This window comes from Nyctibius grandis, chromosome 11 (assembly GCF_013368605.1).
Source record: "Nyctibius grandis isolate bNycGra1 chromosome 11, bNycGra1.pri, whole genome shotgun sequence".
In the NCBI taxonomy this organism is placed as follows: Eukaryota; Metazoa; Chordata; class Aves; order Nyctibiiformes; family Nyctibiidae; genus Nyctibius; species Nyctibius grandis.
In genome coordinates this window covers 12669139-12691535 of record NC_090668.1, presented here as the reverse complement: position 1 = coordinate 12691535, position 22397 = coordinate 12669139, and the positions used below count along the sequence as shown (strand labels likewise).

Genomic DNA, 22397 nt, shown 5'->3' with positions numbered 1-22397 from the left:
ATTTAATAAAACATACCTTCCCGAGGAACCAGCTTCACCTTTACAGGTATAACACAAACATGTACTGAGGACCTAGTCCTCTTACCACTGTATCCCTACTGAACTATGAGAGCTGCTTAATTACAGACATCCTTATATTCATTAACAGTCCTAAATTAACAGAGATTTCATCTGCCTCTGCAAATGTAGATCTTCGTGCAACTGAGTATACAACGTAATGATAACAGAGGAATAAAGCAGCAAGGGGTAATTATTTTGCTAAGTTTACTTATTCTAGTAAAATGGGCACTGTTATCTGTCTTCAGTTCTCAAAAACAGCAGAAGGAATTTTGTTTCAACACCTATTCAGATGTTTCAACATCTGAGATATTTAAAAAATATCTCCTTGAGGCAGAGAACAAGAATCACTGATTTTGCTGCAAAACATGAATGTTCTGGAAAATCACAAACAGGTGAAAGCAGAGGAGAAACCAGGAACTCCTCTGGAAGGTTTACCTACACAGCAAGTGATTAAGGCTGCACACAGATATGAATGCCTTTTGTTCAAGAGCCTTGTGGCATTTCACAGATGCTAACGCACTAAGGCCCAAAACATATCGTTAAAGCATTCACATTCAGATTTCCTACAGTCACAGAGTCAGCACCACATAGCAATGACCTCCTTTCCCATAAGAAGTCCTACCAACAATACACAAAACCAACCTGCCTCTGAAAAGAAGAGGTGACTGTATTCGATCCTGTGTGGGCATCAGCAGGAGGGCAGAAAAACCAATAACTTGATACACCATGTTGCCTGCCACTCTAATCAGGTACATACATGCAAACAAATCTCTGCTTGCAAACAAATCTCTGCTCATAAAGGAAGAAGGAAAGAAAAAGCAGCACTCCTGAAACAATGTTTCATTCCCAGCATCACCTAGTAAAAACGGTAACAATTACCAATGGCATTTGCATCCAATTAGGCCAGTCAAAATATCTTCTCTGAAACCTGTAGCTCTATAGAAAGCAGTATATATTTCTTGAGATACTTCCACTGCATTTATTTTCTCTGTAAAAATACTAGTTACTACAGAGTAGGTATCTGCTGCTTTTACTTTGGCTGTATATAGGTATCCTCCACTTGGAAAGCACCACCACAAATGTAGTGATTCTGATGATGATAAAGAGCAAGATTTATGCGATTTGGTTCTGACACTTCCCTGCAAAGTTTGTGTGCACCTACTTCCCCCAGCTACCGGGCCACTCTGTCCAAACCAGATGTTGCCTACAACATTAGTCTAGTTTCTGTATAGGACACCAAGAAGTTTTGTATCCAATTTATATACCAACTTATTTCATTTCAACGCATGCCAGTGATAGAATCTGGATTCTGGATACATCCCTTTGAAGTTAATACAAAGGACTACTTCTCCTGCCTCACTGTACCTGCTAAGGAATCAGACATGGCTTTACATGTAATAGATAGGTCTCTGTGCACCTTTTTTTCCCCTTGCACCTTGCCAGGCTCCAACAGATTTTAACTTTACTCTAAAAATTCGTAAAACGTGAGTCTTTGTCACTTACAGATGCTGATTACAAGACTAAGTCTCAACTAGCATGCAAAGGAGGGCTCTATGAATTTCTCTGCCACAGTCAGCAGTATCTTTGACTGAAACTCAACAATGTCAGCAAAACAAAAGAAAAAAAATAACCCAACAAAACAACAGGATTAGGGACCTACCAATCATTCAACTTTAAAGTTAAAATTATTCCCTCCCTAGAAGAAAATAAATAAATAAGGAAAAAAAAATTCCACTCCTCAAGTCTAGCACATCTGTTTCAAGACAATTGCTTGCTAGCAGCAAAACATACAGTTACATGGTCCCCTCGTATTCATACTGGCAGCTCCTGCAAGCTTGTGATTTCTGAGCTATTATGATTATAATGTAATTTCAGTTTTCAGACAGATCACCCCATACGGCCCCTCCTCCTCCTGGCTCGGACGAGGACCCTCCATGTCCATCTGCGGTCTCTCATTGACTTGACAACACATACAAGGAGTCTCTTCCCTGAAGCTCTTCTCTCCGCTAATTGCACTCTTGGGCACATCGCTGAGCCCCGGAGCTGTTTTGTTTATTTGAAGGGTGGGTGGGAAACAGATGGGGGGAGGGAAAGTCTATGCAGAGACAGGAATGACAATGGACATGCGGTTGCTTCCGTTCCTTTGTACAGAGCTCCCCTACATGGTATGGAGAGAAGGCCTTTGTTTTTTTCTTGGTAAGATCTTAAAATTAAATGTACTCAAGACACAAAATACATTGAGAGTGCACCTAAATAAACCACAAAAAAAGATTAACCAAAAAGCCAGTGAAGACAGTCATGCTATGCAGCACAGCTTAAATAGCTTCCTGGGCAGAAAAATCGTTATGAATAGCAAACGATAAAGAACCTACTGCACAAAATGAAGCAAGGCTCTTGGCTTATCCAATCCAGCAAAACAACCGGTCTCTAAAAATGGGTTAAAGCGAAGAACCTTTGGAAGAGGTAGGCTCTCATTAAGCTGGTAAACAACACTGGCACAGAAATGAGTCCCAAAAACCAGGCAGGATGGAAACCAGATGTCTGAAAACCATTAGAGAAACGAAATTGCAGGTGAGGCTCCCAAGAGCAGCAGCAGATATGGGAAACAACTGCTTTAGATGGAGTTCAACCGGCTTTTAAAAGGAATATATAGGTAGCTGCTTATGACAGAAGACTGGGCTTTACAACACAACAGGTCCCATCCTGTTCCTATCAGGGAGTTTTATATAAAAGCACTGGTTAAGTGCTATCAAACAAGATCAGTATGTATCTTGTGTCTTTTATTTGTTTAACAGACATGGTATTCTTGTACCTACTGCCCTCCTCTGTGCTAGCTTCTGAATATTCTTCTTCTAACTTGTCGGTTAACACTCTTAACGCTTAGTGCACGTAATCTATGTGTCAGGTGGCATCAAGTGGTCCAGCAGCCAGTAAAGCAAAGATTGATGATTTACAGACTAAAGGAAAGAGATACAGGATGACTCAAAGACCTCCTAATCCATATTAAGTGTATCAAGTGTATCATCAGGGCACCAAACTTGAATATGAATTACTTTCTTTATCTTGCTTCTACTGCAGTGATGCAAGAGGACCCAAGTGTTTACTGAAGGCTCAACAAATCATTTTGTGGGCAAATAGGAATTTTGTCTGCATCAGTACTGCAGGACTGAGACTCGAAATCCTAATTCTCTAAACTCAACTAAATCTACACCTGCCTGCCTCCAGAAGGTTGTCCACCAATAGGGAGAAGACACCCAAGTAAAACTGACTTGCAAGAAAACATTGAAAGGATTTGATGGGAAGCAGCACCCATTCTCTGCGGGCTAGGTAACACGCTAGGCAGCTCCCCATGAGTTCCCATAGTATTTTCCAGACTGTATTCCCCCATAACTCCCAGAGGAAGCTGTCAGAAGAACCGTGCGTGCCCAACAAACACAGCTTCTTACAGCCCAACGTACTCTGTCAGTGCAAGTGGCATCACGGCACCAACAAGACAGGTGAACTAGCTCTCATCTACCTCCTTTCTGAAATTCAGCTGCAAGCTCTCAACCTTCGCAAGTGCTACTGCCTTATATTATGATGCACTTTTCACTTATTTTAGCCCTTTGAAAAGGGAGATGAATCCATTCACTTTCGTCCAGTTAGAGGCGTGAATTCACCATTAAATAGAAGAGTAAAAAAACAGAAAGATGAGTCACTGTGTTGAGTAAGCTCAGCAAGAGGCTACTGAAACATGGAGGAGCTGGAAACACTATCAACACTTGCCAATGGTGGACTTGTGTGGAGTGCAAGCTTCTGCCTTTCCCTCTTCATAGAGCAAAAAACACATGAAAGGTGATGCAGAAGTCCAGTTGTTTAGCAAGACTTATTTTGACCAAAATTTAGAGCAGGAATGGAGATGCTGGTATGATGCGGCACTCTTCCAAAGCCTTGTAACTTTGATTTATACGTGCAAGTGCACAAGCTTGCCCACTGTGAGCTCATGCAACATCTATCTTTGCACATAGAGGAGAGAAAAGGTAACTTGTTAATATGACAGAAGGGAATTTTTAGAGGTCTTAGCACCCTTAGGTAAAGAAAAATGACTTATCAAAACTAACTCTCTTATCTATTTATATGCCTGTTCCCCACCTCCCACTCCAAGACTACTTCTCCTTTGGTGTGCAAGAATAACTCATGGAAATATTCAAAGAAACTGCATGTTTTAAAAACAGAACGGATGCTTTCAAAGCAGAACAGATTCCAAATATTTGATATTTTCCTGAATATTTGCTTACCACCCTTATTTTGTTAGGAAAAAAAATACAATACACAAATACTTGATACAGCTACATACAAAAGCCATCCAGATTTCACACTCCACAATCTGTAGATGATGATTTTTCCGGGCATCTGCAGCTTGGCACAGCATGGAAGCCAAGCAGATTTGTTGCTGAAGCAGGCCATAAATTATTTAATAAGAAATACATTTAAGAATAACACTTCCATCTCTCTCCCGCACAGCAGCTGCCGCTGTTGCTGTGTCTGCATGAGCGGCTGCTGCTCGGGGATTGGCCACCCCAGCACGTCTGTGCCATTGGCTATATTTCTAGACTGCGTCACCGCTCCAGTTGATGGCGAGATTTCAGAAATAGGTGTGTGCATGTTTATCAACCCCAGGCAAGCAAATGTCACCATGTTTCAGCTCAGTCAGAGTAAAAAACTTGACCAGAGAGAGTTAATTAAAAGGAGGTATTCGCAGAAGGCAACCCTGCAATAACAATTACTAAGGGCAGAATCCTGTAGGCACTTAGGAGGTGAAGAGATTCAGCTCACTGCAAATTACTGTAATCATTCAGATTATGGAAATATTCATACTAGATCATAAATCTGTTATTCATCTTCAGGCAACTGGGCTGAGGATGATTTCCCCCCCACTCCCCCTGTGGGGAATGTTCTGTAAATGAATTCAAATCCAACTTCCACCAGACAGCTCCCTCTCCCTTGCTTCTAATCGCTTCCTTGTTACATGGTGGCTTTAAGACTTGACAACACAGACTCATAGTGGCCTTGGTTACTGGTTTCATACATATTCAGATATATTGTGCCTCTGCAGAAATCAGGTTTGCTGCACAAAGGTCTAATATTTATGCATTATTCTGGAAAGAAAGGTGCAATGGGCTAGATCTCATGTGCAAAATAGCTGCATTTCCAGGAGGAACCATTCAACCTCTCATCCTTGTTAAGGCAGCCATACACGTATGTATATACAAGCAGACCAAAATGTACTGTAAGATAGTAACTTGTGCTTTTTACCCGTGCCACTCTGTCGACAAAACAAAAACAATATTCATACAGGTATTTACTTGTTAAGAAATACTTGTACCTTTCCTTCAGCATGCGTAACGCACAATTTAAACATCACAGTCTTATCTTCAGTGGCAGAAATAACGAATGCAGTTTTCCCCACTGTAGCTAGTCGGTTCTCAGGTACGTTAGTATATAAGGCCTTGTTCTGCTATATGCACTTGTACACGTACATCAGTGGAGTACCTGTAGAGCCAGTGTCACAGAACTATCTACACTCATATGTACGGATCCAGTTTGGGAGCACTCACCTGTATTCATCATAAACCTCCTGCTTGGGAAGGGATGTCTCAGGGTGCTCTTCCAAGGTGTTCCGTATCCATGAGAAGGCGTGCATCTGCTGGGCACGGCTGGACGACGTGGAGATCTGATCGCTAGTGAAAGAAGAAGCAGTGCCGATGAAGATTTCGCTCCATAGCTCCTCCTCAGTTACAAGACTTAATTGTCCGCCTACTCAGGCGGAGAGACACCAGAGACAACGAGGGCCAGTCCCTCACACGTTTAGCTATACCTTGAGGCATAGGCAGCAGTTATCTCCATCTTTCATCCACAATTTAACAAAGAGACTCCACACTCCAGTTCTTGACTGATAACACAGCCGTGAGTAGACAGCAATGGGTGAGAGTTCACCTACTTCCCGTATTAAATTTATTGTTCCTTACTAACCACCTCTAAGCTTTTGCCCACTCAGTTTGCCAGCTGCCCTTTGGAAACAGCCAACTTTCCCAGCAGATGCTCAGAGTGCTTCCTGTAGGCACCTGCCTGCCTACAACCATCCTACTGGGAACATATACTAATTTGGTGACATCGTGATCTGCAGGTTGATTTCCTAGACCTTCCTTCAGTCAAACAAATGTTATTAGAAATACCATTAGTTTCTTCTTTCCCCCACCATCACATTTGTGTTGCTACATTATCACTTCCTACATTAAAAGTGAAGGAACGATCACACTTAGGCTGCAAAACACTTTCTCTGACAACTCTTGCATTTTAGGAAGTTTATATTTATAAGCTATTCATGCTCTAAAGATTCCAAAGTTAAAAAAAAAAAAACACCAATCTTCAGGAAAGAAGAGTCCTTAATGTTTAATAAAGGCTGCTTCTGCTACCAAACACATCGTGTGAATGGTTCCTCAGCAGCTAAGTGTCACAGGAGGTAAAGTAAGTTTTCAGTACTAGCTGCTCATGTTTACACACTCACACACATACCTTTTGTCTCCATTGTTGGGACCCGAAGGCAGCTGAAGGTAGAGGTAGAGTTTCTCTAGATCTGTAAACTTCTCAACTTCTTGCTAGATAACAAAGGTGTTTTGGTTAAAAAACGAAGGGTGGGTGGAGGCAGGGGGAGAAAAAGCAAACAATAAGAGTTGAGCTTGACAGCTAAAATCTGTCATCCAACAGTTTATTCCTAAATAATATAATTTTAAACAAGACAATATTTAGTCATGTGAAATAATGTGACTGTGAGCACTCTGGGACTAGAAACGTGATTTTCTATTTTATTTGCACACCATCACACACTAGAAAGCACTGGTCACCATTACAAAACTCACAAGCAACAAAAGCAGAATCTGGAAAAATGTCAATAACAGATCACTTCTGTAACCAGACACGTAACATGAAAACTTTTTCTTCTCAGAGCACACATGAAGCACCTCTGAGAACGCAGCATCAAAAAACAGCTATGCTCTAACAACGCAGGATGTCAGACCTCATCCTGTGATCCATTATATATTAATAGTTAAGCGTGACAGACTTCAGTGAAGACATTTTTAAATGTATCTATATACGTATGTGGGGTTTTTTATTTCCTTTGGAAATGAGAGTTATTAAACAGGTACTGACGACAAGCCCTTCAGTTAACATGAATTGCAGTGATGCTGAACTCCTCCTCCAGAGAATACCAGCTGAGGATCAGACACAAGGGGGAGTTTTACCTGGTGTATGTAAACAGTGATGGCTACATACGAACTAGCTTTTGGTCATCTGAAACCTGCTATACGGACTTAGAAATACTAGGAAAATCAGTTGTGGTAGTGTGCTTAGGCCTGCTCAGCAGCAGCGGGAGTAAAGCCATGCAGCAAGGAGCAAATGGGTTCTCCTTCAGGAATATGCTGCAGAAGCAATGCATGAGGTGGTGCACCACTTGTACAGAGTCAAAAGACTCCCATGATCCCTCTTGAAGTCAGAACACAGCTTCTGGATTACAGTTAATTCTCTTTACTGGTGCCTTACTGCCAATGTAAGGTTTTCCAAAAGGAAGAGAAAAGAAGAGAGCAGGATCGACGTGTAGTGAGACCTGGCCGTTTACTTCAGCAATGAGCAGAATAGAGAGCAGGGAAACCAAAAACCTAAATTTCACTTCAAACTGGGGCTCCCTACCTGCCCCAGTTATGTCCAGATCCACCTCACTTCAGCTGGCACAAAATTAACAGCAGTACTAGGGAGAGGAGAGGTGAGGTGAGGTCCCACGTTCCCTCCACTGGCTTTGCATGCGACGCACGGGTCCCCTCCCTGACCCCAGACTCTGAGCAAGGAGATGTGCCATCCAGGGCAGGGTGCTGGGAGAGCGCGGTGGGGGCTCAGTAATCCCCGCCATCTAAACCCACCACAAAACCACTCTACAGAACTGGGCCACCAGCGATGCGACAGACACTCTCAGAGCCAAGAGAAACACTTCCAGCAGCAGCCAGGTAACAGACACGGGATTCGTTGCTTTTATAAGCTGTAGCAAACCATAACATTTGGGGTTTTTTTCCTCTGACAAACTCCTGAAATTTGCTGACACTGATTTCTGCGTAGCTCTACAGCAGCTTACGCAGCAGTGGTGCTCAGATCACCAAATATCCAGAGAGGTATTTCTTAATGGGTGCATTTTGTCAAACTCTGTTCTTCCTTTCCTGCATAAATCACAGCATTTGGACTGGTGGGTTTTCCTTTAACAAACCCATTATTGAAAAGATCAACATTCTTCAAAGAAAGAATTTACAGAAAATTAATAATTTATTTGTGAAAAGGCAGAAATTTAACAACTGCAAGAAAATTTGCACTTGCTTATTAGACCTCCTCTTCTTCAAGGAACTTCGCTGCTTTTTGTTTTAAATGGCAAATGCCAAAGCAGCACACTAAAGGACACAGGCTGGGTGAGATTACCTTGCATGGTAAGCGCTAATCCATGTGGTGAAAGCATCCCAGGCAAAACAAAACAAAAAACCCCCCAATGACTCTGACACTGAGGTGGAAGACAACCTCTTACTTCCAAACCTAATGTGCCAGAGCACGACATAAAGGGCAAGGGTTTAGCAGAAATATTAAACCTTTCATCAAAAGACACTGAAGTAGTCTCAGTGCCCACTGCAGTTGAAGCAACTTCTGCTGTGTCCTGGCAGAAGGAAGGGGCTGTGTGGAAGTGCCCTGCCTGAGCCATGCTACACAAGCCCCATCCGTCAAACCTCCTAATTAAAAAAAAACAACAACAGAAAACCCCAACAATATATGTGTAGAGAAAAAGTCTGACTGGGATTATGTTAGCAGAGCCTTTTCCAAAGGACACAAGTGAGCTAGCGACTCTCTCCTCAGCAAAACTGCATCCCTACAGCTGAGGCAGCTGAGGATTATGGCTCTCTCACATCCTCAGCAGAAGCAGTTGGATAGTGATGTTACCTCACTGTTTTCACTCAAAACCCACTCCTCTCCACGCCTGGCCCCAGGCAGCACTTTCTGCACAACTCCTCCAGCTTCCAGCAATGGCTGTGGGGAAGCCCCAGGGAGGCAGAACTTCCTGAGAACAGGAGAGTTAACAGGCAGCCAGGAGTCACAGGCAGTTCACGGAGGTAATCCTACCTCAGTGATAATTAGATAAACCTAAGCTTATTAGATGCGACTAAATCTATTTAGAGAAAACCATTTTAAAATCGAAGAAGTGGCAGCAAGGGGATGGAGTGTAACAGTCACTGCAAGTAGATTCAGGAATCAACATGTTTTGTTTAGTTTAAAAATTTGTTAAACATTATGTTTTGTTTAGGCTGTTTTTCTCTAAATGTTTCTAAAACTCTCAAAACTTGGTTTACAACCTCAGTAAATACAATCTCTTCTTCAACCTCAGCTGACATCCACCAGTTCTCAGTGCTAAAGGTCTGGTGAATTCAGTAATAACTGTTACTGCAACCATTCAAAGTACCAAAACTTTCAAATTTCTTAATGCAATCAGAAAAGAATTTGGGAAAGTGGAAGAACATTTCAGCTGGCCAACTGACTACTGACCAAGAAGAAAAAGATTCATTCATCCTCAGTTTTTCTTTGTGGTAAGTTGGATGCATGTGGAAATGAATAAGAAGAAACAAGAACACAAAATATACTGTAAATTTTCTCCCACACCACCCCTCAAACGTGTCAATAGTGGGGAAACAATACGTCAATAGAGTGGAAAAGAGTTACAGCATCAAAATGAAGACTGTGATGCTGGCATCATCTTGGATAAATCCCCCTTTGTGTAGCCCCTTAAAACTTATGCTGCAGTAGTGTCAAAACCCATATAGAATGTAAAACGTCCCATATAGAATGTAAAACGTCTGGGGAATCCTTTTCTGCTACTTAAAAGGATTTAAGTAAAAATTTTGCTTGAGGCTTCCTGATGCTGATTGACTGGTTCTATCAGATCAGATGAAGACTGTCTAATTCTCCAAAGGCTATTTATAAACCATACTTCTTGAAGGTGCATTAGAAAAATGCATAAGCATGCTAAACTGCTAGCAGGACTGAGGTGTAAAGTCATCACAAAGCACCACCTCTGTTACTCTCAGTTTTCACATGTTATATTTATCTCCTGTAATTGGAACCAGATTAAATAAAGGAAGATTCAGTGAAGACGGGGAGCAAGTGTTCATACTTATTTTCACAACTTGGCTTCAATCTAGCCAAAAAGCATATCAAGTACTCAAAATACCCGAGTGATCTTATATTCTGAGACAGAAAAACTAAGGACAATGAATTAGAAACCTCAAGTCACAGCTAAACAAAGACTTTCAGTAACATATAAAGGAGCAGAATCTCTGACATTTTTGTTCTCACAGTTACCAAATATACATAGTTCACCAAAGAAATGCACAAAATACGTAGCAAACAAATTAAACCAGAGATCCATTTATATTTGCGTTATCAGTGGCCACATAGATCTGCTCCAAATGAATCTGTCCTTCTGCTGCCTAAGAAAGACACAGAACAAAGATCTCTAGGATCTCTTAGGATCAGAAGCAACTTTCTTTTTCATTCTAACAGGCATTTTGATTGAGCAAATAAGCAGCTGTGAAACAAACCAGGATGGCCAAAATGTTGTGGAGAGTTTTTTTAAATGAAAATAGCAGGTTTTGACATCTGGTTCCATTCTGAGAAACAGTAACTAGACACTGAAACTTTCCGCAGTGCAAAGAGACAAAGACCAGTTCAACACAGAATGTGGTTATGGTCTTAATCTGTGTTATAGGAAACATAAGTTTATTCGTGCTCCTGCTTGAACCAGAGAACCTAGAGATTTGAACGTAAGTTTCCAGAATCACAGAGTATCGTTTAAGGTTTCCTGACCTTGGTGGACTGCTTCACTCTATCTGGTTTTCTCTGACTGTTGATCTACTGTCAGGTCACAAACATTAGTGAAGTTTTATCCTAAAGTTGTCAAAAGGGATTACACCATGGGAAAACTCCAGGGAATGGGCTTTTTCTGAATTGTTTTAAATAAGAAAATATTTAGTCACTCCAAACTTTAAATAAGACAGAGGAAGAATATACTAAGGAACAATCAGCAGAGTTACAACTTCTCTAATGAACACAGTGAAAAATGCCATTCAAATTTGAACTATTTCATATTTCCACAATGAAGGCAGAATTACAGGTTATTTCTGTGCTCGAGCTCTGGTGAAAGGGAGCTGAAGGCCAGGGTCACTGCTGCAAGCTTCTCACAAGACTACTATTTTAGAGAGCATGGACTGATCTTAATATTTCTTTCCACATTTTTGAGTATTTATAGATAACCATACTCTAATCGAAGCAAAAGAGGCTAGACCAATGGCAATGTAACTTGCACCTACTGGCAGTCTGGTTCTAAAACTTGTCATACTTCAGCAGAACAACCATCTATTATTTAACAACCAGACTAAGAATAGCAAAGTAGGCAAGCAATCATCTCCCCACTTTGTGAATAGAGAAACAAGAAGCAAAGGTTAAATAATTTGCTCAGGGTCAGATCGCTTGTTGGAAATAGGATCAAGACAGAAAACAGCTAATACCTGAAACAGAACCTATTATTCTAAAAAGCTGCTAATAAATACACTTGATATGCTTTATCTGAACAGAAGTAGAAACATATTTCAGGTGCTAAATATTCCAAACAAGCCCTAAAAACACATGGCAGCTTTGTACTGACAGTGTCCAAGCACAGCTGCCAAAACCTGATAGAGCTTCTGCCTGTCTCCCGTAGGGCCAGAACAAGTGATAAGCTACCACCTTCTGCACAGCAGGACCAAGGCACATTGCTTCAACAGATCTCACACACTGCTGCTGCCCACACTAACCGCTCCAGCCACCAGCAGCTTTGGTTTTCATGGCCACTGATCCAGCACTCTTACCAGCACTGACCTCTTCTCATAGGACTAAGGAAAGAAACTTTAATCTTCTTCCTGAGCGATTATATGGAGCATACCGTTTTAAAAATCAGGTTCAAGAGTTCACTTAGTATGTGGCAACAAATCTAACGAACGAAGTCATAAGAGTATCTACTGCTAGACATGTTTACTACAGTTAAAAAGATGTTATAATGAATTTTTAATAGCTGTTTACACCACAATTCTTGCTAATTATCTTTTTTGGATTGCACAGCATACAATGATTTTCTTATGATCTTCCAGAAACTGACAGTATGTCAGAATGTAAGTAGTGCAGTATAACAAGTATAAGTCAGATACCTTTGTATGAGTAACTGCAGTCCCAGTGCCCTTATACCAGCTGTTTTCCATAGTCCTCTGCTGCTAGCTACCTCCACAACAAAGACTATTGCCATCACCTCTGTTTCTTCTTCCTATTTCTCTCCTTCTTGCTATCCTGTGCTGAACTAGGCAGTCTACATTGTAAAGAACATTTGTGTGCGGCTCTGCGCACTGTGGCCGTGACTGGTGCTAGCAAACACAAATGGAAACGAGCGTAGTCTGGTTTTTCTCTACTGGTGTTTTTTCTTTTAATATTGCTAGCAAACTGATCAAGTTTGAATGCTTTAAGGTATCATCAGCACCTCCCAATATAACTGAAAGCTAGACCCAAATCTCCTCCTTACAGTAAGAAGGGAGACAAGGGACAGACATTGTCCCTTTATGCTTCATGAGACTGATTCAAAGGCCCTGAAAAGGTTTCTACCTGAACCAAACATGTAAGAATGTGCACTTAAAAGAAATATTCTGACCTGCCCATAAGCTTGGAGTTGGACTCTCTGCAGGCAGCTGGTACCCCAGTCACAGGACCACTCTGACAAACCCATACACATTCCACCAAAGAGGCAACCTGCTCATCTGCCTTCTGCAGGACAAAACTGGACAGGCATGCAAGGAAGCTCCAAACAAGTTATTTAGAGCTATATGGCCACGGCCTTTTAGTTCAATAAATCATCTTGCAGCTCACAGCTTTCCAAAAGCATTTAAAATGCAGAAACCATTTTGCCAGAATTCAGCTTGATTTTTATTTCCTGAAACTCTTCTGATCTTGGATTTTTCTTTTTTAAACTACCTGAACAGCATTAGATCTACCTTTGCTAACCTAGATGACAGGACTCCTCTGAACTCACCAGCAGGACAGACAAGGAGGCATCTGGAACAGAAAATTAGACCATCAGGACACTGCTGCTCTGTTCCAAGTCCAAGAGCACCATTCAGAAAAATAGCTTGTCCAATGGATGAGACCTACACAAATGAATGGGCTCATACAAACTGATAAACCTTACCTCAGTACCCTAGGTCCACAAATCTGCAGAATTTAATGCAAGAATAGTCCTAGTGCAATTCTATTTTCTTAAAAAGGATTTCCAAGAAGCAGATGACCAGTTAACCACCTACTTATTTACTCAGTTTCCGATGCTACTTAGGAACACCTACCCCACCTCCCATTTTTCACCACAGAAAAGTCTGGTGTTAAAAGAGTTTTACAAGTGCAATTTGCCCTTTTGCCACTGAAGACTCATGTACAAAAAAAATAAGATCTTAAGACACCTGCTTTGTGTCCACAAATGTCAATGAGGAATAAAGTGGACAAAAATGACATTTCGTATTGCTATTTTAGTTGGATATATCCAAGAATTTTTAAGCATAGGCAAAACTGGGTCCAAAGTTTGTCTGCAATACAACAATACAGCTTACTTTAAACCTCTAACCACAATAAATGAAGACCACACTTTAAGAAAAGAGAATTCAGTGCCACCTGAATTAGCCTTGCTAATGTGACTTTAAGGAGTATTCTTATTCAGCTCAGTCATACAGCTGAACAGATTCTATTTGATAGTATCCAGATGGTTGTCTATGTCATTTTTTTATTGTACCCGCTGGTACTTCTGGATGAAATGCCGAAGGTAGAAAATCAGAATAAGTAGTCCTTTCCAGTCTTAAGATTTATGAACTCAGACTCTGATTTAAAGAAACTCGCAACCTGCTTACTATTAAAAACAAATAAAACCTCTTTCTGAGTTAGATATTTGCTTCCCAGGAATGATCTCTTATTACTGTCTAGATCCTATTATTTTAATGCACAAAGGAAGATTACATTTATGCATTTCAAGGGCTTTCCTTCTTCAAAAAAATATTATCTCTCTGTCCTAAGTACTACAGTGAAGCTAACAGGATCTGTAGTGTTGCACATTTCTGGGAAGGTACCTGAGACGGTGTGCAACTTTTGAGGTTAGCAAGATTAAAACAAACAAACCAACCAAAAATCTGATAATTATGACACCTGCAACATTTTCACAGACCAGGACATTAGTCTGACAGGTTTTGTGCAAACATGCAGTTCAATCTAGTTTCTTCCTTAAAATGTAGTACCAGACATGAATTAACTGTTTCAAGGAAACAAGAACAAAAGCAATAATCATTGTCATTAGAGGCCTAAAGAGCAAATGTAACTTGAAGGCACAATTAGCTTCCTGCATACTCTGATCTGTGCAATACATATTCTTGCATTTAACCAAATCATGCTTATAAAAGCAGTAAGTCACCTTTCTGTGCTGTATCTACACTGACAGTTCTACAAGTGGCAATCACGGCCACTTGGTGCTGGCAACGAGAGGTCAATACTTCCACAGAAAACAAACACCAAACCCACATCACGTGGCTTTTTTTTTGTCAATGGGAACTAAATTTATCACATTTGGTGGTAGCACCTTAGAGCACTGCTAAGGAAAGGCTTTGTAATAGCTGTCAGTCTCCAGAGCCATCTATTTTGGTCTTGCAGTTTATTAAATATGAAAAAGCAGTCTGGAGTTGTACTTACCAAAATGCAGTCCACTTTAGATTGTACAGTTTTGCTAGACGTGAGGGAAGAAAGAGAGAACAGAAATCTTGAATTAATCTAAATAGCAATGACAAAAATATTACATATTAGAACTTCTATCACTGTACTACAGGCTTAATCTCCTGCTGTGAAATATCCTGCTAGTCTATGAAAGAATACTCATCCGACTATTTTTTTTATAGAAAGTCACCCCAAACTTAACTGATTGTTAGAATTCTTGTTGTTTTGCTCTTATATAAAAGAACTGTATTTTTTAAAATAAAATATCATTGCAACTGGGAGCTATTATCCCAAGTTGCAAAGCAGCAAGGATGAATGTCACTGTTTTTATTGTAAGCTCTTCCACAATTCAGATGCATTTTACTTGTTCATCTGTAAACACAACTAACACCTCCCTCTCCCCACGCTTCAGTAAATCCCACCACTTCAAGGCATTTATTTCTAGCATTCCAAAGAGCTGCTACAAAGCAGACAATTGGTATCCCACTGGCAACTTAGGAGTTTTTCATGTTAATCTCACTACCTCCCAGTTGGCTTATTAAGAAGACGTTGGGTGGGGACCGAATTAAAGTATGCCATAAATGACCTCAGTGCATGCGCCAAGGACTACAAACTGTATGGAATTTATTATACTTCATATAAACACACCCATAAGCAGCTTTTGTGTTTCTTAAGGGTGCTGTATTTCACATGCTTGATCTGATTGTATTAGTCGAAGGCATTTTATCATTGCTCTGAAGAGGAGCAGGAGCTTTAACATGCAAAAACCAATAGGCTTTACTGCTGGAAACCTACTGAACAAGCACTGAACAACCACTTTAGGAGTTCAGGGAGCGATTCCTTTCCTAGTGGAATAAAATGTAATTCAATCTCCTGTTAACACAACACCTCATTTCCAGTTTTTTTCCTTTTGTACAGGTTCTACCACATACATCTGATGGATATACTAAAATCATAAGTAAGAAACAAGCAATACAAACAGCTCTAGTGTCTGGTGGTGATAGGAACCAAACCTACCGAACCAGCATCTCCTGTTGTATGAGATGCTCAAAGAGGCAGGAGCTCGGTTGTCCTGCTTGTTACAACACCTCATTTTGAAACTAGATGGTCTAAAAATTTGTTCTGCAGGAGCCGTTGATACTGATGCCCCTTCCCATACAAGAACTGCATACATTATTATAGTGACAGAATACAATAAAAAAATTTCAACAGGTAAGAATATATGAAAAATCCACTGAAGTAGATACCTTAGCAAACATCCACTTCAGCTGACTTTGTGTAGAACACAATCAGATGGGTGGACGCTTGGGAACACCAAGGAGGGAGTAAAGCAGAGCTGTTGGGGATTTGTGAGAACAGGGAATGCTAAGGACAGTAAAATGGGAGCTTTTCCTTGCCTTGGGGAAGACGCTCACAACTACTGTAGCAACTGAAGAAGAGAAACCAAATGTCATCTCGTTCTTCAAAAAACACCATCAACTCCACCTCGCCCCACCGCCTCCTGCCCCTAGCAGGGTCTCACAATCCCTGTGCTGCTGCAGATCCACAGCCTCTCCTACAAAGCAGTGCTCGTGGCAGCATGCAACAGGGCTCAGACATACGTGCCCACTTTTGTACCTAAACCTTTTCTACGGCTTCACATGATAGCTTAATGCAGAAAAGGAGCATAGAGGATAAGGTGATGCAGGGTATAGGCAGATCAAACTTAGTCCAAACACAGCCTACTCTACAGACTTACAGACGACATTGTGTGCTAGGCTTTTCAGGAGAACATGCTTCAGCCAGCACCGCTTCCCATCCTGCAAGGTTCTGCCAAACTGTGCATAAGCATGTCAACTGCATTAATATTTTCTTCTTGCAAAGAAAAAGAGGCAAGCTGCCAGGAGGCAGCTGGGCAGGAGATCCCCAGAGCTGTCCTTTTATCTCCAAATACCAGTCTGAGTCAGTAAATGTAAACTCTCAAATTTAGTTCAGGCTCTTTCAGTTGTGACCTCTGCTCCTACAGCACCGATCAACAGTGTCAGGAAGCCACAGCAGAAGAGCAATAATAAGGCCAACAAATACAGTTTCTCTGTTTCCTTTTTGTCACCTGGTGGCACAGAAAGAATAGTCAAGTTCATGTCCTCCAATCTGCAAGCAGATGTTGTGACATTTTAAAAGGCAAAGGTCCTATGGCTTCAGCAGGGTTAGGCATGACATCTACTTTAACCATAATTTTTTTCATCTCCAGCTCCATGCTTCCTAGTATACTGGGAGGACATAATTAAAATTTGTTAGTGGAAAACTGAGGCTTCTTTCATCCTAACCAGAGCACAAGTTAATATCGCCTGATTCTACAAAGTCTGCACCTAATGACATAAACACTTCTTATTTACCTCCCAGTGCAGTTGATCCATGCCAAAGTCAAACAATGGCAACCCTGAGGAACCAGTCCTCTGACTGAGAAGGTGCTGCGACAGTGACCTTCTCACGGTCCTCAGCACTGCGCAGAAAAGCTCCATCTAGTGACACTGCAGGACACACCTCCATCAAATCAGGAGATAAAAGGTCAAGTGACAAAGGTGGCAAAGAACAGCAATCCCAGTTACAAGGTATTTGCCACTTCTGTTTATTTCACCCCAGTTCTTCCTTCACTAACAGATGTGTTCTGAAAGTTGGATTTCATTTACAAATAAGTAAGTCTGCTTCTGTCTCTGTCAAATGCATCCCTTATCTAATTACTACTGCAATTACAGTAACTGCAACCAGCAATCCCAAGAGCAAGGCTGAACCAGGCCCTACACACATCCATTTCTAACGTTTGGAGGCTGCTGCCCACATGCTTTGCTATACGTCTAGGAACAGCTGCAGGAGAGCAGCGGGAGTAATAGATGGTCTCGCTAATGAAAATAACCATTTGAATCTGTTAAGAACCTGAGCCCATTGGAAAACTAAACTTAGAAACCACACTGTAAGCCAACAGCCAGTGTTGGTCCTCCTGAAGACCTGCTCTTGGGGGCTCATCCCCACCGAGAAGCACAGCTGACATTACTCTCTCTTTCATAGCTCTTCATACTGACAGTCTCCCTGAAGTTAAACTAGTTCACTTCCTTGATCGAAAACATAACTCAGGCTACTTCAAGCAGTTTCATCAAGGACAAGAAGGTGCCTTTTCTGATTCTGGGGGTAGTTATGAGTGATAACAAAGGTGACTGCTTTTACAGATGCCTTGAATTTACCAGCTTGCACCAGATACTGACCCACCACAAGAACCTGGGAGCATAAAACTATATATCAAAATTTTGCCAAAAGAAAACCCCCACAAAACACCAATGACATTATCAGAACGAACGATGAAACTTTTGCTTGGTGGATACCACTGTGCAGACTGTTTGAAAGTTAAGGCACACTGAGTGACTCAAGAGGGATGTAGTCCCTCTTGATGTCTACAGCAATGATCCTCAAAAATGTCAACACTGACTCAAACACCACCAGGCTGGATCAACCTGCTCACCTTTGAAGAACTACTATCAGCCACTCAAAAACAAGAGCCCAGCTTCTACTAATCAGTAAAACAGCACAGAAAAGGGGGTTTCTTAGCCTGTGGTTTAGGAGAAGTGTAGCAGGGTGGCTCCCTGCAAAGCTGCTGTGTTTCACCAGAGACCCCTAGTCCTACGTCCTCCAGGGAATGCACATTGGGCTGCTTTGGGTCTGCAGTGGAAAAGCCTTACTGGAAAGCCTCCCAGCCCATCTTTAACAGCCTCAGCTTTTGACTTAACCCTTAGGCCCAAGACCTTTGAGAGATTCTTGCAGGTAATTTCAAAGGCTGCAGTAATTTAAGCTCCTAAATGCTGAAGCCCACGTTGACAACTCCTGAAAGTATCTTGGGAGGGCAGGGAGGGGGGAAACTCAGACTAAAGCATTTCCTACAAACTGCTCTTCTATCTTATGCCAAAGTATGCATGTCCGCTTTCCCTGACCTATTTATGTATTTCTACTCAAAACAGCCCCTTTTAACAGCCCTGACTTGGCATAGGCAGAATGAGGAGTGTGTTCTCTCTGCAGGTGTGCAGCTGGGTTTACTTTGCACTGAGGGAGAGGTGGAGGGGAAAAAGCCAGGGAAGAAGGCAAGGAGATGTAATTTTTTTCAAATTGGCATAAAACCAGATGCTGCCAACCTTCCTCTAACTAAGCAATACTTCACTTTCAGGAATAAGTAGCCAAACTACACTGAGCAAAATGGGACTATCGTATTGCAAGAGGTGGCAGAATTCAGTTGCTCTGAGCACGCTATTTCCTTAATGCTGCAAACAGTAGAAGCCATATAACCACAAGGGATATGAGAAGCCTTGGGCCTCTTAGACCAGAAAGAGGAAGGTGGCTGGGAGGGGTAAAAGAAAGCCCTCGAACTTATTAGCTACTGCCTAGTTAACTCTAAGCCTTCTCAAAGCCTGCACAGCCACTGAACCTAACCCTTACAGCTCTCCAACTGCAGATCATTCACTCCCTACGAAAGCTAGCAGCGTAACAAATACTGGGGGAGCACGTGCACAGTGAACACACTGTATGAACACCCACCCGCTGCAGCACATCTCCTGTCCTGGGACACGCTGTGCAGAGAAGGACCCTGGAGAAGGGGCTGCCGGTTGTGTCCCCAGCAGGAGTGGGACTGCAGCACCTCCAGGACACTGCAGTTCTGCTCAGGCAGAGGACGTCCCAGCCCCAAAAGTCACGCAGGACGTGGATCTCATCATTCAGGTACTAGCAGCGGACTCAATCCTCAAATGGAGGAAGATGTCAATAACAGCAACAAGTCCAGTTCAGCAAAATTCAGGGGACAAGTGGAGCCGCAATTTATTGTGCAAAATATCGTAATGGTTTGCCTAGGCTGCCAAACCCGGGAAGCCCGGAGTGATTTCTTCATTACAACTTTCATACCATCAGTGAAGTTGCCACAGATACTCTGTATCTCTTCAGCCCACGACAGCAAATATTTGCATAAACTGGAACACCCTCCCAAAACCAGCCTCTGTAGCTGTGTTTTGTGTGCTTGGCACATTTTGGACAGCCTCTGGAAAACATTATTTCTGCCAAACCCTAATGCAATTTATGAAGAGGAACCACCTTCCATCACTGGTAATAGCTGTGCCATACATCACCAAGACAGCGTACGACTCCCGACCTGACAGCAAGGCTTTCCCACTGCAGCACTCCCAGCTTCCGGTACTCTTGCATTACATTACATTATTACCTGATATACAGGACACAGTAAGAAAAGTTGCAACTAGAAAGGAAAACTCCAGTGTGTAGTTACTTATCATCAGCAGTGTTAACTAGTTACCATCTCAGATAGTAAACCTACCCTCTCAGACAATTAACAAAGATAGAGAGGAGGTTTATAAAGTTCTAAAATAAGCTTTCTTTGGAGAAGGGGAAAAAACAAAAGCAAACCTGTAGGTTTTTTCTCTTGAGAGTTCAGCACAAGACCATCAACAACCCAGCGCAGCTCCGGCAGAGGAACAGGAGCAGGGGCTGTTCAGGGCCACAGGAAACCCTCCCAACTGCTCACTCGTAGCCCACACGTACTTAGGACTAACACTGTATGGTGACACACTGCTACCCCAATATTTTTACTCAGGTATCTGAAAACAAGCCTTCCGTATGAGAAGGATACCCAAGACAGCAGTTAGAGCTGTCTGCCAAGGAATAATTATTTTGGCCATATGGCCTTTTAAAAATTATTCAGCTCTGAAAAGTCTCCACTTCCCACTGCATCAGTCATTCCCCCATAAAATCTCCAAGGGTTGTTTGTCAAACTACTTAACAACAGGGTCTACGGGTAGTCTTGAAAGCCTGCTTCTATGGGGAGCAGTACCACATGAGCAGCATTTGCTAGGCCTGTGTCTTCCAGGCACACAAGGTATTTGGGTGTTGGTAGCACCCAGGAGCTCTTTTTCCTGTGTAGTGTCCTGCTGCCTCTGCCTCTTGCAAAAACCCAGTTAGCTCCCGAGGAAAGCAAGTTAGACTCCACTACTGAACACCAGCAGTGACAGTTTTGGCAAAGTCATCTTTCTGAAAGCCACATGAGAGAGCGTCATTATTAAATCAACCACACATCCTCTCGGAAAGATTCAATATCTCTTCCACAACTCTGACGATGTCAGGTGACATTTAAAAAAATATCTGTTTACTCTGCATGCTGTGAGGATCCACTCAATGAAAGGATTACCAACCCTATTACAGTAAGTGGTACTATCAGAAAGGTACTATTATCACGTCCTTACCACACCAAGCGCTGTGTCCCAGTGGTGCCTGCAGGATTCAGCCCTTAATTCTTAATCTTACTGAATTAATGCTTCTCTTTCTTAGACTAACAGCTCTAAATATATCTTTACGTAACCTTCCATTCAGAAGGTTACATTAACAAAGAAACGTTAAACTGAAGCCAAGGATCATCTAAGGAGAAAATTATGAAACAGCCGCCTATGTGTGCTGCTACTCAGTTAACATCTTAACATATGCCATGTTACATTGTCTGGCTTGGCTCACGTTGATAAAGAAGCAAAATGGCTGTAAAAGCATTTCAATTAAATATTTAGAAAGCAGAGCTGCAAAAGGTTGAAGCATGTTTGAATGTTTGACTATTCATACTGCTCAGCTAACAGAGTAAGAGCTTTCGCTAGCGCAGGTTACTGAGAAAGGAAAGCACATCCAAGCTGGGCACGTCCCAAGGCAACGCTGGCACCCCAGGGCGCAGGACTCCCCTCCCATCTGCACCTCTCACCCTCTGGCACTCAGGAGCCAACAATCAGGTGGCTGCTGATGCCACCTAGGGTCTCTCTCCCTGCCTGCACCTCCCTCTCCCCTGGGGATAATTCAGTGTCATGCCTTGGAGACAAGGCACTGGAACCCAGTACAAACACGAGCAAACGGAAGCAAAATATTTAATACAAGTCAAATTAAATCTTCCAGTATTCAAATGCAGATATATTCTTACTCCAGATAAAAGCCACGGGGACTGTAATTGCATCTTGGAAGCACATGAAGTATCGTCATTTCCCTAAAGCATAAAAATAGCCACAGAGTTGTGTCCACTGGAAATGTAGAAAAGTGTCCAACTCTCAGGCCTCAAAAAGCAAACAAAGCAAGCATTCACCGATTTGTAAATATTGGCTCTTCCAGCTTGAAGGCAGACTCCTCCTCAATTCAAGTCAAACCACTCTTCTCAGCAAAATAAGAAAGCAACAAGCACAGCAAGCCGACAAAACAGTGCAACAAGGGCGAGCTGCAACCATCTCATCTCCCCTGTAACCTAACCTACCTCCTTCCACTCGCTGAAAAGAATAAGCCAGACTGGTTTTCCATCAGACACAAGAAGGAGCAATGCTGCACCACAGTGTGGAAAAAAAGCAGTAGTTCAGCATGCCACAACATTTTAAGTTAGTGCAGGTTAAAATTGGTCAAATGCATGACTT

At 42.0% G+C, this 22397-nt stretch overlaps 1 protein-coding gene across 1 annotated transcript in view; it reads right to left on the bottom strand.

The window, feature by feature from the left end:
* RFX7 (regulatory factor X7) overlaps nucleotides 1-22397 on the bottom strand; it is a 57808-nt gene that overhangs the window by 19184 nt on the left and 16227 nt on the right. Inside the window, exons 2-4 of the mRNA XM_068410600.1 lie at nucleotides 14923-14956; nucleotides 6616-6698; nucleotides 5658-5780 (exon numbers count right to left, since the gene is read on the bottom strand). Coding sequence (XP_068266701.1) covers nucleotides 5658-5780; nucleotides 6616-6698; nucleotides 14923-14956 — 240 coding nt within the window. The remainder of the gene's footprint in view (nucleotides 1-5657; nucleotides 5781-6615; nucleotides 6699-14922; nucleotides 14957-22397) is intronic.